At 39.0% G+C, this 19199-nt stretch overlaps 1 protein-coding gene across 1 annotated transcript in view; it reads right to left on the reverse strand.

Annotated features, from left to right (window-relative positions):
- LOC133550225 (outer dense fiber protein 2-like) overlaps positions 1–19199 on the reverse strand; it is a 28562-nt gene that overhangs the window by 2575 nt on the left and 6788 nt on the right. Inside the window, exons 4-13 of the mRNA XM_061896380.1 lie at positions 18885–19008; positions 18691–18822; positions 13382–13459; positions 13126–13314; positions 12872–12997; positions 10789–10898; positions 6954–7089; positions 5598–5708; positions 3362–3613; positions 3205–3305 (exon numbers count right to left, since the gene is read on the reverse strand). Of these exons, the coding sequence (XP_061752364.1) occupies positions 3205–3305; positions 3362–3613; positions 5598–5708; positions 6954–7089; positions 10789–10898; positions 12872–12997; positions 13126–13314; positions 13382–13459; positions 18691–18822; positions 18885–19008 (1359 nt within the window). The remainder of the gene's footprint in view (positions 1–3204; positions 3306–3361; positions 3614–5597; positions 5709–6953; positions 7090–10788; positions 10899–12871; positions 12998–13125; positions 13315–13381; positions 13460–18690; positions 18823–18884; positions 19009–19199) is intronic.

Raw genomic sequence — 19199 nt, forward strand, 5'->3', positions numbered from 1 at the left:
GAAGGAAGGACAGTCACATGACCTACAGGTGAGGAAGGAAGGAGACAGTCACATGACCTACAGGTGAGGAAGGAAGGAGACAGTCACATGACCTACAGGTGAGGAAGGAAGTAAGGAGACAGTCACATGACCTCCAGGTGAGGAAGGAAGGAGACAGTCACATGACCTACAGGGGAGGAAGGAAGGAAGGAGACAGTCACATGACCTCCAGGTGAGGAAGGAAGGAGACAGTCACATGACCTCCAGGTGAGGAAGGAAGGAGACAGTCACATGACCTACAGGTGAGGAAGGAAGGAGACAGTCACATGACCTACAGGTGAGGAAGGAAGGAAGGAGACAGTCACATGACCTACAGGTGAAGAAGGAAGGAAGGACAGTCACATGACCTACAGGTGAGGAAGGAAGGAAGGAGACAGTCACATGATCTACAGGTGAGGAAGGAAGGAGACAGTCACATGACCTACAGGTGAGGAAGGAAGGAAAGAAAGGAGACAGTCACACGACCTACAGGTGAGGAAGGAAGGAAGGAAGGAGACAGTCACATGACCTACAGGTGAGGAAGGAAGGAGACAGTCATATGACCTACAGGTGAGGAAGGAAGGAAGGAGACAGTCATATGACCTACAGGTGAGGAAGGAAGGAGACAGTCACATGACCTCCAGGTGAGGAAGGAAGGAGACAGTCACATAACCTACAGGTGAGGAAGGCAGGAAGGAAACAGACACATGACCTACAGGTGAGGAAGGAAGGAAGGAGACAGTCACATGACCTACAGGTGAGGAAAGATGGAAGGAGACAAGTCACATGACCTACAGGTGAGGAAGGAAGGAAGGAAGGAGACAGTCACATGATCTACAGGTGAGGAAGGAAGGAGACAGTCACATGACCTACAGGTGAGGAAGGAAGGAGACAGTCACATGACCTACAGGTGAGGAAGGAAGGAAGGAGACAGTCACATGACCTCCAGGTGAGGAAGGAAGGAGACAGTCACATGACCTCCAGGTGAGGAACGAAGGAGACAGTCACATGACCTACAGGTGAGGAAGGAAGGAAGGAGACAGTCACATGACCTACAGGTGAAGAAGGAAGGAAGGACAGTCACATGACCTACAGGTGAGGAAGGAAGGAGACAGTCACATGACCTACAGGTGAGGAAGGAAGGAGACAGTCACATGACCTACAGGTGAGGAAGGAAGTAAGGAGACAGTCACATGACCTCCAGGTGAGGAAGGAAGGAGACAGTCACATGACCTACAGGGGAGGAAGGAAGGAAGGAGACAGTCACATGACCTCCAGGTGAGGAAGGAAGGAAGGAGACAGTCACATGACCTCCAGGTGAGGAAGGAAGGAGACAGTCACATGACCTACAGGTGAGGAAGGAAGGAGACAGTCACATGACCTACAGGTGAGGAAGGAAGGAAGGAGACAGTCACATGACCTACAGGTGAAGAAGGAAGGAAGGACAGTCACATGACCTACAGGTGAGGAAGGAAGGAAGGAGACAGTCACATGACCTACAGGGGAGGAAGGAAGGAAGGAGACAGTCACATGACCTACAGGTGAAGAAGGAAGGAAGAAAGGAGACAGTCACATGACCTACAGGTGAGGAAGGAAGGAAGGAGACAGTCACATGACCTACAGGGGAGGAAAGAAGGAAGGAGACAGTCACATGACCTACAGGTGAGGAAAGAAGGAAGGAGACAGTCACATGATCTACAGGTGAGGAAGGAAGGAAGGAGACAGTCACATGATCTACAGGTGAGGAAGGAAGGAGACAGTCACATGACCTACAGGTGAGGAAAGAACAAAGGAGACAGTCATATGACCTACAGGTGAGGAAGGAAGGAAGGAAGGACACAGTCACATGACCTACAGGTGAGGAAGGAAGGAAGGAGACAGTCACATGACCTCCAGGTGAGGAAGGAAGGAGACAGTCACATGACCTACAGGTGAGGAAGGAAGAAGACAGTCACATGACCTACAGGTGAGGAAGGAACAAAGGAGACAGTCACATGACCTACAGGTGAGGAAGGAACAAAGGAGACAGTCACATGACCTACAGGTGAGGAAGGAAGGAGACAGTCACATGACCTACAGGTGAGGAAGGAACAAAGGAGACAGTCATATGACCTACAGGTGAGGAAGGAAGGAGACAGTCTCATGACCTACAGGTGAGGAAGGAAGGAAGGAGACAGTCACATGACCTCCAGGTGAGGAAGGAAGGAGACAGTCACATGACCTACAGGTGAGGAAGGAACAAAGGAGACAGTCACATGACCCACAGGTGAGGAAGGAAGGAGACAGTCACATGACCTACAGGTGAGGATGGAAGGAAGGAGACAGTCACATGACCTACAGGTGAGGAAGGAAACAGACAAGTCACATGACCTACAGGTGAGGAAGGAAGGAAGGAGACAGTCACATGACCCACAGGTGAAGGAAGGAAGGAGACAGTCACATGACCTACAGGTGAGGAAGGAAGGAGACAGTCACATGACCTACAGGTGAGGAAGGAAGGAAGGAAGGACAGTCACATGACCTACAGGTGAGGAAGGAAGGAGACAGTCACATGACCTACAGATGAGGAAGGAAGGAGACAGTCACATGACCTACAGGTGAGGAAGGAAGGAGACAGTCACATGACCTACAGGTGACAAAGGAAGGAAGGAAGGAGACAGTCACATGACCTACAGGTGAAGAAGGAAGGAGACGGTCACATGACCTACAGGTGAGGAAGGAAGGAAGGAAGGACAGGCACATGACCTACAGGTGAGGAAGGAAGGAAGGAGACAGTCACATGACCTACAGGTGAGGAAGGTGAAGAAGGAGACAGTCACATGACCTACAGGTGACAAAGGAAGGAAGGAGACAGTCACATGACCTACAGGTGAGGAAGGAAGGAGACAGTCACATGACCTACAGGTGAGGAAGGAAGGAGACAGTCACATGACCTACAGGTGAGGAAGGAAGGAAGGAAGGACACAGGCACATGACCTACAGGTGAGGAAGGAAGGAAGGACACAGGCACATGACCTACAGGTGAGGAAGGAATGAGACAGTCACATGATCTACAGGTGAGGAAGGAAGGAAGGAGACAGTCACATGACCTACAGGTGAGGAAGGAAGGAAGGAGACAGTCACATGACCGACAGGTGAGGAAGGAAGGTACGAGATCAGGTGACCGGAAGTCAGGTGCGGTGTTACCTGTCCAAGGTGTGTATCTTGTTGTTAAGAAGGTTGTTGTCCTGCTGCAGAAGAAGGTTCCTACGCTGGAAGTTCTCCAGCTGACATCCTTGATGTTCCACCTGCTCAAAAACATCCAGTCAGCAAAAAAAGACATCTCCAAATAGGTCAGACGTACCTTGCTTCGCACTTCTGCGAGGGCGGAGTTATGCTCCTGGCTCCTCCTCTGGTGGGCGTCGGCCTCCTCCCGAGCTTCTCTCAGCAGCTGCTCGCTCCTCTTCAACCTTTCTGGAAACTTCTCCAGTTCTCTGAGACGAAGCATCATCTGCTGCTTGTCCTCCTCATGACACTTGATGTTCTCACACACCTCCTGCTGCACTTCATGGACCTTCACACACATCTCCTCTCTCTCCCTCTCTGCATGCTGCGCCTAAAACACACACACACACACACACACACACACACACACACACACACAACCATGTGTGTAACATCTGCTACTTTTCAGGTCGACCCATCACCCTTGATCACCCCCTGGGTGGTGAGGGGAGCAGTGGGCAGCAGCTGTGGCCGCGCCCGGGAATCATTTTTGGTGATTTAACCAATTTGAGTGTACAAAGTACACTATAGAGTATACATGTGTGTGTGAACTAATTACACACACTTTTAGTATACATATAGTACAGACACACAATATAGAAGTGGTACACACACACTCTTAGTATACAGTACATGTAGTACACACACATAATATAGAAGTGGTACACACACACTTAATATGCATGTAGTACACTACACACACATTAAAATATAGAAGTGGTGCAGACACAGTATGCACATACTACATACAGATAATATAAAAGTGGTACACACAATTAGTATACATGTAGTACACACAGAAAATATATGAGTGGTACACACACTTAGTATACAAGTAGTACAGACACATAATGTAGAAGTGGTACACACACACACTTAATATGCATGTAGTACACACACATAATATAGAAGTGGTGCACACACTTAGTATGCATGTAGTACATACACATAATGTAGAAGGGGTACACACATTGTTAGTATACATGTAGTACACACATAATATAGAAGTGGTCCACACACACTTAGTATACATGTAATACACACACAATATAGAAGTGGTCCACACACACTTAGTATACATTTAGTACAGACACATAATATAGAAGTGGTACACACACACACTTAATATGCATGTAGTACACTACACACATAATATATAGAAGTGGTACACACACACTTAATATGCATGTAGTACACTACACACATAATATGTAAGTGGTACACACACACTTAATATAAACGTAGTACATACACATAATATAGAAGTGGTACACACACACTTAATATGCATGTAGTACACTACACACATAATATATAAGTGGTACACACACACTTAATATGCATGTAGTACACTACACACATAATATAGAAGTGGTGCGCACACACTTAGTATAAATGTAGTACATACACATAATATAGAAGTGGTACACACACAATATGCATGTAGTACACTACACATAATATATAAGTGGTACACACACACTTAATATGCATGTAGTACACTACACACATAATATAGAAGTGGTGCGCACACACTTAGTATAAACGTAGTACATACACATAATATAGAAGTGGTACACACACTTAATATACAAGTGGTACACACACACACACACACACTTAATATGCATGTAGTACACACACAATGTAGAAGTGGTACACACACACAATATGCATGTAGTACACACACATAGAAGTGGTGCACACACACTTAGTATACATGTAGTACATACATAATATAGAAGGGGTACCACACATTGTTAGTATACATGTAGTACACATACATATAGAAATGGTACACACACTTAGTATACATGTAGTACATACACAATTAAAAAGTGGTAAACACACACTTATTGTACATGTAGTACACACACATAATATAGAAGGGGTACCACACATTGTTGGTATACATGTAATACACATAATATAGAAGTGGTACACACACTTAGTATACATGTAGTACACACATAACATAGAAGTGGTACACACACTTAGTATACAAGTATGAACCCCGTTTCCATATGAGTTGGGAACTTGTGTTTGATGTAAATATAAACGGAATACAATGTACAGCACTTTGGCTACCCCTGTGCTACATTTTAAATGTGCTCTATAAATAAAGTTGATATGATTTTGATTTGAGTATATATGTAGGATTCACACATAGTATACACACATAGTACACTTGAAAAAAACACAGTATACATGTAGTATAAACATGTAATACTCATGTAGTATAAATATTTAGTATACACACATAGTATACACAGGTAGTATACACATGTAGTACACACACAGGTAGTAGTATGTACCTTCTTCTTGTATTTGTCCAACATGGATTCTTGTTTCCGTAGCAACGTTTTCACTTGGAAGTTTTCATCTTGAAACTTTTTGACTTTTTCCTCACAAGAAATAATTTCAGCCTGAAGGAGAACATTCATTGCAATCATTCTGGAATTAATACACGAGCAAAAATATTATACTAAATTAATATATAATCAACAAATAGTATGTATAATTAACATATCATAAATATTAAACAAAATTAATAGATTTGTATACTTATTACACACAATTAATAAATGATATTATCCAAAACTGATTGATTTTCAGAAATCTTATACAAATTTAATGTAAGATAATAAATACTACACAAAATTAATACACTATCACAAATATTATACAAATTTAATATATTATAAATACACAAAATTTATATATTATAAATATACAAAATTAATATCATATATATTATACAACATTTATATATTATAAATATTACACACAATATAACATATTACACAAAACTAATATATATTGTACTAAATTAATACATTATAATAAATATTATACAAAATTAAAGATTATTATGAATATATAGAGTTAATGTTATACATACATATAATTAATATATAGTCAGAAATAATATTCAAAATTAATGTTATACAGAATATAATATAAATATTATATATATTTAATATATGATCATAGATAGACCCCAAAGAGAAAAAGTGGTAGGAAATGGATGGATGGATGGTAAATATATTTAATATTATGTATAATTAATATATTATAAGAAAATATATATAATTAATATATATAGAATAATATATTATCATAAATATACAGAATTAATTATTCAAAATGGTATTGAGAACTAATACATCATAATTATAATACAGAATTTTTTATTATTAAAAATAATATATAGAATCAAAATTCATCCATTTTCTACCACTTATTCCCTTTGGGGTCGCAGGGTAGAATAATTATAATATTGTAAATATTATATGAAAAATAATATATTATCATAAATAATATACAGAATTACTAAATCATCAAAAAATAATATATATAATTAATACAATATAATTATACAGAATGAATAAAGGATAATAAATATTACTTACAATTAATATATTATTACTATTATATGTAACGAATATATTATAAATATTATACAGAATTAGAAAATTATCACAAATAATATTGTAAAAAATAATTACAAATATTATTGAAATATGTATAATTATCATACTATCATAAATATGATATGGAATGAATAATATATTACTGAATAATTATATTATTCTATGGTCTTCTAAGACTTTGTGTCAGTATGTGACGTGTACAAGTACAACTACAACTACAAATACCAGCACAAGTACCTGCAGAGTCTGCTTGTCCAGCAGGATGGACGTCTTCTCGGCGCTCAGAGCATGAAGTTGATCCCGTAGCTCCTCCCTCTCTGCTCGACTTCTCTGGTCAGCGACGTGCAGCTGACTGCGACACTCATTCACCTGGCTGACAGGTGACACAGACACTCACTCACCTGGCTGACAGGTGACACAGACACTCACCCACCTGGCTGAAAGTCTAAGAGTCATATTTTTTTACATGGCGCTGTCTTTTTGGCATGCTATGTTGTTAACATGCCAACAACATGCTAACAACATGTTGTTAGCATGCTACCATTTTAGCTGATTTTATAGCTTTACAACAAAAAGTAATATTTTGTTACACGACGCTATCTTTTTAGCACGATAACTTGCTAGCATGCTACCATTTCAGCCATTTTTATAGCTATACTACTAAAAGTCATTTATTTTTAACATGATGCTAGCTTTTTACCAGCTAAATTTTTGGCATGCTACCATTTCAGCTGATTTTATAGCTATACAACCAAAAGTAATATATTTTGTTACATGATGCTATCTCTTTACCATGCTAACTTTTTAGCATGCTACCATTTCAGCCGATTTTATAGCCATACAAATAAAAGTCATATTTTGTCACATAATGCTAACTTTTTAGCATGCTATGTTGTTAGCATGCCAACAACATGCTAACAACATGTTATTAGCATGCTACCATTTTAGCTGATTTTATAGCTTTACAACAAAAAGTAATATTTTGTTACACGACGCTATCTTTTTAGCACGATAACTTGCTAGCATGCTACCATTTCAGCCATTTTTATAGCTATACTACTAAAAGTCATTTATTTTTAACATGATTCTAGCTTTTTTACCAGCTAAATTTTTGGCATGCTACCATTTCAGCCGATTTTATAGCTATACAACCAAAAGTAATATATTTTGTTAGATGATGCTATCTTTTTACCATGCTATCTTGTTAGGATGCTACCATTTCAGCCGATTTTATAGCCATACAAATAAAAGTCATATTTTGTCAAATAATGCTATCTTTTTAGCATGCTATGTTGTTAACATGCCAACAACATGCTAACAACATGTTGTTAGCATGCTACCATTTTAGCTGATTTTATAGCTTTACAACGAAAAGTAATATTTTGTTACACAACGCTATCTTTTTAGCACGATAACTTGCTAGCATGCTACCATTTCAGCCGATTTTATAGACATACAAAAAAAAAGTCATATTTTGTCATATAATGCTATCTTTTTACCATGCTACCATTTCAGCCTATTTTATAGTTACACTATTAAAAGTCATATTTTGTTACATGATGCTATCTCTTTAGCCCGCTAACTTTTTAGCATCCTACCATTTTAGCCAATTTTTTAGCTACATACCTAAAAGACATATTTTCTGTTACATGACGCCATCTTTTTAGCACGCTAACAAATTAGCATGCTACCTTTTTATCCAATTTTTTAGCTATACAACCAAAAGTCATATTTTTTGTCACACGATGCTATCTTTTTACCCTGCAAACTTGTTAGCATGTTACCATTTCAGCCGATTTTGTAGTTATACAACTAAAAGTCACATCATTTCTGACATGATGCTATCTTTTTACCGTGCTATCTTTTTAGCATGCTACCATTTCCGCCAATTTTTTAGATATACAACTAAAAGTCATATATTTTGTTACATGATGCTATCTTTTTACCATGCTAACTTGTCAGCATGCTGCCATTTTAGCCGATTTTATAGCTATACAACCAAAAGTCATATATTTTGTCACATGATGCTATCTTCAAACTTGCTGGCATGCTACCATTTCAGCCAATTTTATAGCTATGCAACTAAAAGTCATATAATTTGTCACATGATGCTATCTTTTTACCAGCAAACTTTTTAGAATGCTACCATTTCTGCCATTTTTTTAGATATACAAGTAAAAGTCATATATTTTATTACATGATGCCAATTTTTTACAATGCTAACTTGTTAGCATGCAACCATTTCAGCCAATGTTTTAGCTATACAACCAAAAGTCATATATTTTGTCACATGATGCTATCTTCAAACTTGTTAGCATGCTACCATTTCAGCCAATTTAATAGCTATATAACTATCTTTTTACTCTTTAGCATGCTACCATTTCTGCCATTCTTTTTTTTAGATATACAACTAAAAGTCATATATTTTGTTACATGATGCTATCGTTTTACCATGCTTATTTGTTAGCATGCTACCATTTCAGCCGATTTTGTAATCATACAACTAAAAGTCATAATTTCTCACATGATGCTATCTTTTTACCTTGCTAACTTTTTAGCATTCTACCATTTCTGCCAATGTTGTAGCTATACAACCAAAAGTCATATATTTTGTCACATGATGCTATCTTCTAACTTGTTAGAATGCTACCATTTCAGCCAATTTTATAGCTATATAACTAAAAGTCATATAAGTTGTCACATGATGCTATCTTTTTACTCTTTAGCATGCTGCCATTTCTGCCATTTTTTTTAGATATAAAACTAAAATTCATATATTTTGTTACATGATGCTATCGTTTTACCATGCTTATTTGTTAGCATGCTACCATTTCAGCCGATTTTATAGCTATACTACTAAAAGTCATATATTTTGTCACATGATGCTATCTTTTTACCAGCTAACTTGTTGGCATGCTACCATTTAAGCCTATTTTATAGCTATACTATTAAAAGTCATATATTTTGTTACATGATGCTATCTCTTTAGCACGCTAACTTTTGAGCATCCTATCATTTTAGCCAATTTTTTAGCTACATACCTAAAAGACATATTTTCTGTTACATGACGCTATCTTTTTAGCACGCTAATAAATTAGCATGCTACCTTTTTGGCCAATTTTTTAGCTATACAACCAAAAGTCATATATTTTGTCACACGATGCTATCTTTTTACCCTGCAAACTTGTTAGCATGTTACCATTTCAGCCGATTTTGTAGTTATACAACTAAAAGTCACATAATTTCCTACATGTTATCTTTTTACCGTGCTATCTTTTTAGCATGCTACCATTTCCGCCAATTTTTTAAATATACAACTAAAAGTCATATATTTTGTTACATGATGCTATCTTTTTACCATGCTAACTGGTCAGCATGCTGCCATTTCAGCCGATTTTATAGCTATACAACCAAAAGTCATATATTTTGTCACATGGTGCTATCTTCAAACATGTTAGCATGCTACCATTTCAGCCAATTTTATAGCTATATAACTAAAAGTCATATAATTTGTCACATGATGCTATCTTTTTACCAGCTAACTTTTTAGCATGCTACCATTTCTGCCATTTTTTCTAGATATACAACTAAAAGTCCTATATTTTGTTACATGATGCTATCTTTTTACCATGCTAATTTGTTAGCATGCTACCATTTCAGCCAATTTTATAGATATAATACTAAAAGTCATATATTTGGTCACATGATGCCATATTTTAACAGCTAACCTGTTGGCATGCTACCATTTCAGCCTATTTTATAGCTATACAATTAAAAGTCATATATTTTGTCACATGATGCTATCTCTCTAGCACGCTAACTTTTTAGCATTACATCACTTTAGCCGTTTTTTTAGCTACATACATAAAAGCCATATGTTCTGTTACATGACGCTATCTTTTTAGCATGCTAACAAATTAGCGTGCTACCATTTTAGCCCATTTTGTAGGCATACAAGCGAAAGTCACACGTGACATGCTATCTGTTAGCATTTCACCATGCTAACATCACCAGGTTCGCATATTTCAATCCCAACATTCATCCTACCAACTTCTCCCGAATGTCGACTCACGTCTTCAAACCGGCGACCTCGTCATCGAGTTGGCTCCTCGCCGACGCCTCCTTGGCGTTTCGCAAACGCAGCTCGCTGCACGTGGACAGAGCCTGGGCCAGCTGGGATTCCTTCAAAATAAAAGACAGCGTGTTTGTGCGTGTGCTGGCTCGCTACTTTATACTGAAAAGATGCTAGAAGCGGCTGAATATATGCTAAGCTAACATCTTGGCGTTGCGGCTGCCAACATACTTGCCAACCCTGAGACCTCCGATTTCGGGAGGTGGGGCGGAGGCGTGGTTTGGGGGCGTGGTTAAGAGGGGAGGGGTGTATATTTACACCCAATTCACCAACTCGAGTATTTCATATATATATATATATATATATATATATATATATACGGTTATATATGTATGAAATACTTAACTTTCAGTGAATTCTAGCTATATATATTTATTTTATTATATATAGAAATAAAATAAATAGTTGAATTTCAGACGGCACCTATCAAATACACAGTAATAAAAACACAAGTTGTTCTACTAACTGTACTGTGTTTGCTGGTTACTAAAAAAAACCAACAACAACACTTACCTTTCACTATTTGAGTAACGTCACTTCCGAGTTTCCAGAAGATGGCGCCAGTATGTGCTCTGCCCTGCCCTCTCTCGCTGTCAGTTCTGTTCGTTTTTGTGTTGTTTGCGTCTATTTTCGTTTCTGTCAGCTTACTGCTTGTGTATGACCGCCAAACACTGTTGGATCTTTGCCCCTTTCCCACTGATATGATCAACTTCGACGTTGGTTTTTCGACGTCCCAGTGTGCTTTTTCACCTGGCCGGATTCCTGCCTTCCTTTCCCGCCACGTGGCTCCTCTCCCCCGCCACCTGCGGGCTGTGTGTCGGGCCCCACCTGGATTAGCTGCGCCCTTGGACGTGGTGGCCCCCGCCAGGTTCGGTCTTGTGGACGCAAGATCTTTGACAAACAAAACGTTTATCCTGAAGGATTTCTTCACTTCCCGCGGACTTGACTTCCTCTGTGTGACGGAAACATGGCTGAGAGCCGGTGAGTCCGCCCGTCTTAATGAACTTCTGCCTCCGGAGTGTCCATCCATCTATCCATCTTCTTCCGCTTATCCGAGGTCGGGTCGCGGGGGCAACAGCCTAAGCAGGGAAACCCAGACTTCCCTTTCCCCAGCCACTTCGTCTAGCTCTTCCCGGGGGATCCCGAGGCGTTCCCAGGCCAGCCGGGAGACATAGTCTTCCCAACGTGTCCTGGGTCTTCCCCGTGGCCTCCTACCGGTTGGACGTGCCCTAAACACCTCCCTAGGGAGGTGTTCGGGTGGCATCCTGACCAGATGCCCGAACCACCTCATCTGGCTCCTCTTGATGTGGAGGAGCAGCGGCTTTACTTTGAGTTCCTCCCGGATGGCAGAGCTTCTCACCCTATCTCTAAGGGAGAGCCCCGCCACACGGCGGAGGAAACTCATTTCGGCCGCTTGTACCCGTGATCTTATCCTTTCGGTCATGACCCAAAGCTCATGACCATAGGTGAGGATGGGAACGTAGATCGACCGGTAAATTGAGAGCTTTGCCTTCCGGCTCAGCTCCTTCTTCACCACAACGGATCGATACAACGTCCGCATTACTGAAGACGCCGCACCGATCCGCCTGTCGATCTCACGATCCACTCTTCCCCCACTCGTGAACAAGACTCCTAGGTACTTGAACTCCTCCACTTGGGGCAGGGTCTCCTCCCCAACCCGGAGATGGCACTCCACCTTTTTCCGGGCGAGAACCATGGACTCGGACTTGGAGGTGCTGATTCTCATTCCGGTCGCCTCCGGAGTGTCCCTACTTCAATTCTCCGCGGTCGTCCGGCCGAAAAGGAGGAGGATAAGCAGTCCTTTCTAAAAATGACTTTAAATGCCGTCAGATCCGCCTGCAATCCTCCTTTTCAAACTTCGAACTGTGCATGTTTGAGCTGGGGGGGGCGTGGCCTCCAGCTCCCGCTGAATTCCGGGAGTCTCTCGGAAAATCCGGGAGGGTTGGCAAGTATGGCTGCCAAAGCTAATTAGCATAACATCATAATTCATTTGGAGTCTGACCTTGTCCTGCAGTCTGTCACTCAGCTGCCGGGACGCGTCCTCGGCCCGCTCGGCCCGCTGAGTCAGCAGAGTTAGCGCCGCCTGCTCCTCGTTTCCCCGCAGCTGCTGGAAGTTGTGCTGCATGCGCTGCCCCAGGAGAGGAGGAGTCATTCTTTGCAAACATTGCCCAGACCAGAGACTCTCAAACCCACATGGACTCCCTCCAGTGGTGCGCCAAAGACTTAAACACAGTGTTACTGTTCAACCTCTGTCACCTGAAGCTGAGCGGCCAGGTGGGCCTTGTCCGCCTCACAGCGACTCAGCTGCGACTCCAAGTGGTCCCGGGTGGAGCCCAGGATCCTGGCCAGCTCCTCCGAGGTCCTGGCGTGCTCCTTCTCGAAGGCCAGGGAGTCGGCCAGCTGCGAGGCTTCTTGGTCTCTGCCGGCCATCTTGGACACCAGTCTCTGGCGGGGACAAAGACGCCGCGTGACGGCGCCCGTCAGACCGTGGACCGGGTCTCCAAAGACTCACCATGTTGTCGGCCTCGCAGTCGGCGAGTCTCGTCTTCAAGGCGCGGTTCTCCTCAAAAAGTCTTGTCGATTCTCGCTGCTGAAAAAACCCAAAACACTATTTTGTTAGCTTGCTACCATGCTAACATTAACATGCTAACATTTTAACCAATTTAGTAGCTATAAATCTAAAAGTCTTTTTATTTTCATGGCGCTATCTTTTTAGAATGCTAACGTATTAGCCTGTTACTGTGCTAATGTTAGCTTGCCAACATTTTAGCCAATTTCGTAGCTATATGTTTTTACATGTTGTGTGATACTATTTTTAGCACGCTCACATGTTAGCATTCGATCATTTTAGCCAATTTTGTAGCTAAACAACTAAAAGTCTTATTTTCTTATATGGCGCTATCTTTTTAGAATGCTAACTTATTAGCATGTTACTGTGCTAATGTAGCCAATTTCATAGCTTTAGACCCAAAATTCATATCTTCTTACATGGCGGTATCTTTTTAGAATGCCAACTTATTAGCATGTTGCTGTGCTTATGTTAGCTTGCTAACATTTTAGCCAATTTCAAATATATAAACCCATAACTCATATTTTCTTACTTAGCGCGACCTTTTTAGAATGCTAACTTATTAGCATGTTACTGTACAAATGTTAGCTTGCCAACAATTTAGCCAATTTTGTAGCTATAAACCCAAAATTCATATTTTCTTATATGGCGCTATCTCTTTAAAATGCTCCCTTATTAGCATGTTAATATGCTGATGTGAACTTGCTAACATTTTAGCCAATTTTGTAGCAATAAACCCAAAATTAACATTTTCTTACATGGCGCTATCTTTTTAGAATGCTAACTTATCAGCATGTTCTTGTGCCAATGTTAGCTTGCCAACAATTTAGCCAATTTTGTAGCTATAAACCCAAAATTCATATTTTCTTATATGGCGCTATCTCTTTAAAATGCTCCCTTATTAGCATGTTAATATGCTGATGTGAACTTGCTAACATTTTAGCCAATTTTGTAGCAATAAACCCAAAATTAACATTTTCTTACATGGCGCTATCTTTTTAGAATGCTAACTTATTAGCATGTTACTGTACAAATGTTAGCTTGCCAACAATTTAGCCAATATTGTAGCTATAAACCCAAAATTCATATTTTCTTATATGGCGCTATCTCTTTAAAATGCTCCCTTATTAGCATGTTAATATGCTGATGTGAACTTGCTAACATTTTAGCCAATTTTGTAGCAATAAACCCAAAATTAACATTTTCTTACATGGCGCTATCTTTTTAGAATGCTAACTTATTAGCATGTTACTGTGCCAATGTTAGCTTGCCAACAATTTAGCCAATTTTGTAGCTATAAACCCAAAATTCATATTTTCTTATATGGCGCTATCTCTTTAAAATGCTCCCTTATTAGCATGTTAATATGCTGATGTGAACTTGCTAACATTTTAGCCAATTTTGTAGCAATAAACCCAAAATTAACATTTTCTTACATGGCGCTATCTTTTTAGAATGCTAACTTATTAGCATGTTCCTGTGCCAGAGTTAGCTTGCTAACATTTTAGCTAATTTTGTAGCTATACGACAGTCATATATTGTTAAATTATGTGTGAAACTATTTTTAGCACGCTAACATGTTAGCATTTGATCGTTTTAGCCAATTTTGTAGGTAAACAACTAAAAGTCGTATTTTCTTACATGACGCTATCTTTTTAGAATGCTAACTTATTGACATGTTACTGTGCTAATGTTAGCTTGCTAACATTTGAGCCAATTTCATAGCTTTAAACCCAAAATTCATATCTTCTTACATGGCGGTATCTTTTTAGAATGCTAACTTATTGGCATGTTACTATGATAATGTTAGCTTGCTAACATTTTAGTAAATTTCGTAGCTATAAATCTAAAAGTCATATTTTCTTACATGGCGCTATCTTTTTAGAATGCTAACTTATTAGCATGGGACTGTACTAATGTTGGGTTGCTAACATTTTAGGCAATTTCGTCGCTAAAAATCTAAAAGTCATATTTTCTTACATGGCACTATCTGTTTAGAATGCTAACTTATTGGCATGTTACTATGGTAATGTTAGCTTGCTAACATTTTAGTCAATTTCGTAGCTATAAATCTAAAAGTCATATTTTCTTACATGGCGCTATCTTTTTAGAATGCTAACTAATTAGCAGTTGACTGTACTAATGTTGGCTTGCTAACATTTTAGCCAATTTTGTCACTTTAAACCCACAACTCATATTCTCTTACATGGCGCGATCTTTTTAGAATGCTAACTTATCAGCATGTTACTATGCTAATGTTAGCTTGCCAACATTTTAGCCAAATTTGTAGCTATAAACCCAAAATTCATATTTTCTTACATGGCGCTATCTCTTTAGAATGCTACCTTATTAGCATGTTATTCTGCTATTGTTAACTTGCTAACATTTTAGCCAATTTTGTGGCAATAAACCAAAAATTAAAATGTTCTTACATGGCGCTATATTTTTAGAATGCTAACTTATTAGCATGTTCCTGTGCCAATGTTAGCTTGCTAACATTTTAGCTAATTTTGTAGCTATGGGACAGTCATATATTGTTACATGTTGTGTGATATTATTTTTTAGCATGCTAACATGTTAGTATGCAATCATTTTAGCCAATTTTGTAGCTAAACAACTAAAAGTCATATTTTCTTACATGACGCTATCTTTTTAAAATGCTGACTTGTTAGCATGTTACCATGCTGACATTAGCTTGCTACTATTTTAGCCAATTTTGTAACTGAACATCTAAGTCATATTGTCATACATGGCGCTATCTTTTTAGAATGCTAACTTGTTAGCATGTTAACATGCTAACATATTACCCAATTTCGTAGCAATACAACTAAAAGTCATATTATGTTACACAATACTATTTTTTAGCACGCTAACTTTCTAGGATGCTACCATTTTAACCAATTTTGTAGCTAAACAGCAGTCATATTTTCCTAAATGACGCTGTCTCTTCAGAGTACTAACTTCATTCTAACGTTAGCATGCTACCATTTTAGTCGATTTTGTAGCTGTACAACAAAGTCATATATTACGCTACACGATACTATTTTTTGGCACGCTAACATTTTAGCATCATCATTTTAGCCAATTTTGTAACTAAACAACTAAAAGTCACATTTGGTTTTATGACGCTATCTTTTAAGCATGCTAACTCAACATATTACTATGCTAACATAAGGATGCTACCATTTTAGCCAATGTGTAGCTATACAACTCATATTCATTTATTATTCTTACATGATGCTAACTCTTTAGCATACGACTATTTTAGCCAATTTTGTAGCTACAGAAATAGAAGTCAAGTATTTTGTTACATGGCGTTATCTTTTTAGCATGCTAACTTGCTAACATGTTACTATATTGTTAGCATGCTACCATTTTAGCCAACCTATACCTATACAACTCAAAGTCATGTATTTTGTTACATGACGCTATCTTTTTAGCAAGCTTACTTAACATGTTACCATGCTAACATAAGGATGCTACCAATTTAGCCAATCTGCAGCTATACAACTCATATTCATATATTATTCTTACATGACGCTATCTGTTTAGCATGCGACTATTTTAGCCAATTTTGTAGCTATAGAACTAAAAGTCAAGTATTTTATTTCATGACGCTATCTTTTTAGCATGCTAACTTGCTAATATGTTACTATACTGTTAGCATGCTACCATTTTAGCCAACTTGTAACTATACAACTCAAAGTCATTTTTGATACATGTCGCTATCTTTTTAGCAAGCTAACAACATGTTACCAGCTATTGAACTAAAAGTCAAGTATTTTGTTACATGGCGCTATCTTTTTAGCATGCTAACTTGCTAACACGTTACTATACTAACATAAGCATGCTAACAATTTAGCCGATCTGCAGCTATACAACTCATATTCATATATTATTCTTACATGACGCTGTCTGTTTAGCATGTGACTATTTTAGCCAATTTTGTAGCTATAGAACTAAAAGTCAAGTATTTTGTTACATGATGCTATCTTTTTACCACGCTAACTTGCTAACATTAGCATACTACCATTTTAGCCAACCTGTAGCTATACAACTCAAAGTCATGTATTTTGTTACATGACGCTATCTTTTTAGCACGCTAACTTGCTAACATGTTACTATACTATTGTTAGCATGCTACCATTTTAGCCAACTTGTAACTATACAATTCAAAGTCATGTATTTTGTTACATGACGCTATCTTTTTAGCAAGCTTACTTAACATGTTACCATGCTAACATAAGCACGCTACCAATTTAGCCAATCTGCAGCTATACAACTCATATTCATATATTATTCTTACATGATGTTAAATGTTTAGCATGCGACTAATTTAGACAATTTTGTAGCTATAGAACTAAAAGTCAAGTATTTTATTTCATGACGCTATCTTTTTAGCACGCTAACTTGCAAATATGTTACTATACTGTTAGCATGCTACCATTTTAGCCAACTTGTAGCTATACAACTCATATTCATATACTATTCTTACATGATGCTATCTGTTTAGCATGCAAGTATTTTAGCCAATTTTGTAGCTATAGAACTAAAAGTCAAGTATTTTGTTACATGGCGCTATCTTTTTAGCACGCTAACTTGCTAACATTAACATGCTATCATTTTAGCCGGTGTTGTGGCTATAGAACTAAAAGTCAAGTATTTTGTTACATGGCGCCATCTTTTTAGCACGCTAACTTTCTAACATTAGCATGCCAGCATTTTAGCCGGTGTTATAGCTATACAACTGAAAGTCATTAATTTTGTTACATGACGCTCTCTTTTTAGCACGCTAACTTGCTAACATGTTACTACACCAATGTTAGCATGCTACCATTTTAGCCAACTTGTAGCTATACAACCGAAAGTCATATATTTTGTTACATGACGCTATCTTTTTAGCAAGCTAACTTACCATGATACCATGCTAACATAAGGATGCTACCAATTTAGCCAATCTGCAGCTATACAACTCATATTCGTATATTATTCTTACATGACGTTAAATGTTTAGCATGCGACTATTTTAGCCAATTTTGTAGCTATAGAACTAAAAGTCAAGTATTTTATTTCATGACGCTATCTTTTTAGCACGCTAACTTGCTAATATGTTACTATACTAATGTTAGCATGCAAACATTTTAGCCAACATACAAGCGAAAGTCATAAATTTTGTTACATGACGCTATCTTTTTAACACGCTAACTTGTTAGCATGCTACCATACAACAAAAGAAAAAAATGGCGCCACACCTCAGTTTCCGTCCAATCCCGGATCAGTTCTCTCAGGCTGTGGTTGGTGTTGTCGAAGATCTCCATCTTCTCCAGCAGGAGGCGACGCTGGCGTCCTAGCGAGGTCGTCTGCAGTCTCGACGGACGCTTGTCCTGCAAGGCCGAGCGCTCAATGAGTCCGGGTCCACGTGGTCCCGGCACGGCAAGAACCTCACCTGACCCAGGCGCTCCAGCGTCTCTTGCAGGGCGCGCAGCTGGTTGGCCACCGCCACGCCGTCCACCTCCGCCTCCACCAGCGCCCTCAACAGGACGTCCGTGGAATGACCCGCCGTGTCCCCTCTGAAAGACCAGGACACCGTCAGTCCCAAAAAGACAGAAACGATCTATTCCAGGACCACTTTGGAACTCACATTTAATGTCCACACAAGCAGATTTTTTTAGTTAATTTAAATGACCACTTTGGGTCTCTTTGGGACCACTTTGGGTCTCTTTGGGACCACTTTGGGACCCTGAATGTCCACTAAAACTGA

The sequence above is a fragment of the Nerophis ophidion genome, linkage group LG01 (assembly GCF_033978795.1).
Source record: "Nerophis ophidion isolate RoL-2023_Sa linkage group LG01, RoL_Noph_v1.0, whole genome shotgun sequence".
NCBI lineage: Eukaryota > Metazoa > Chordata > Actinopteri > Syngnathiformes > Syngnathidae > Nerophis > Nerophis ophidion.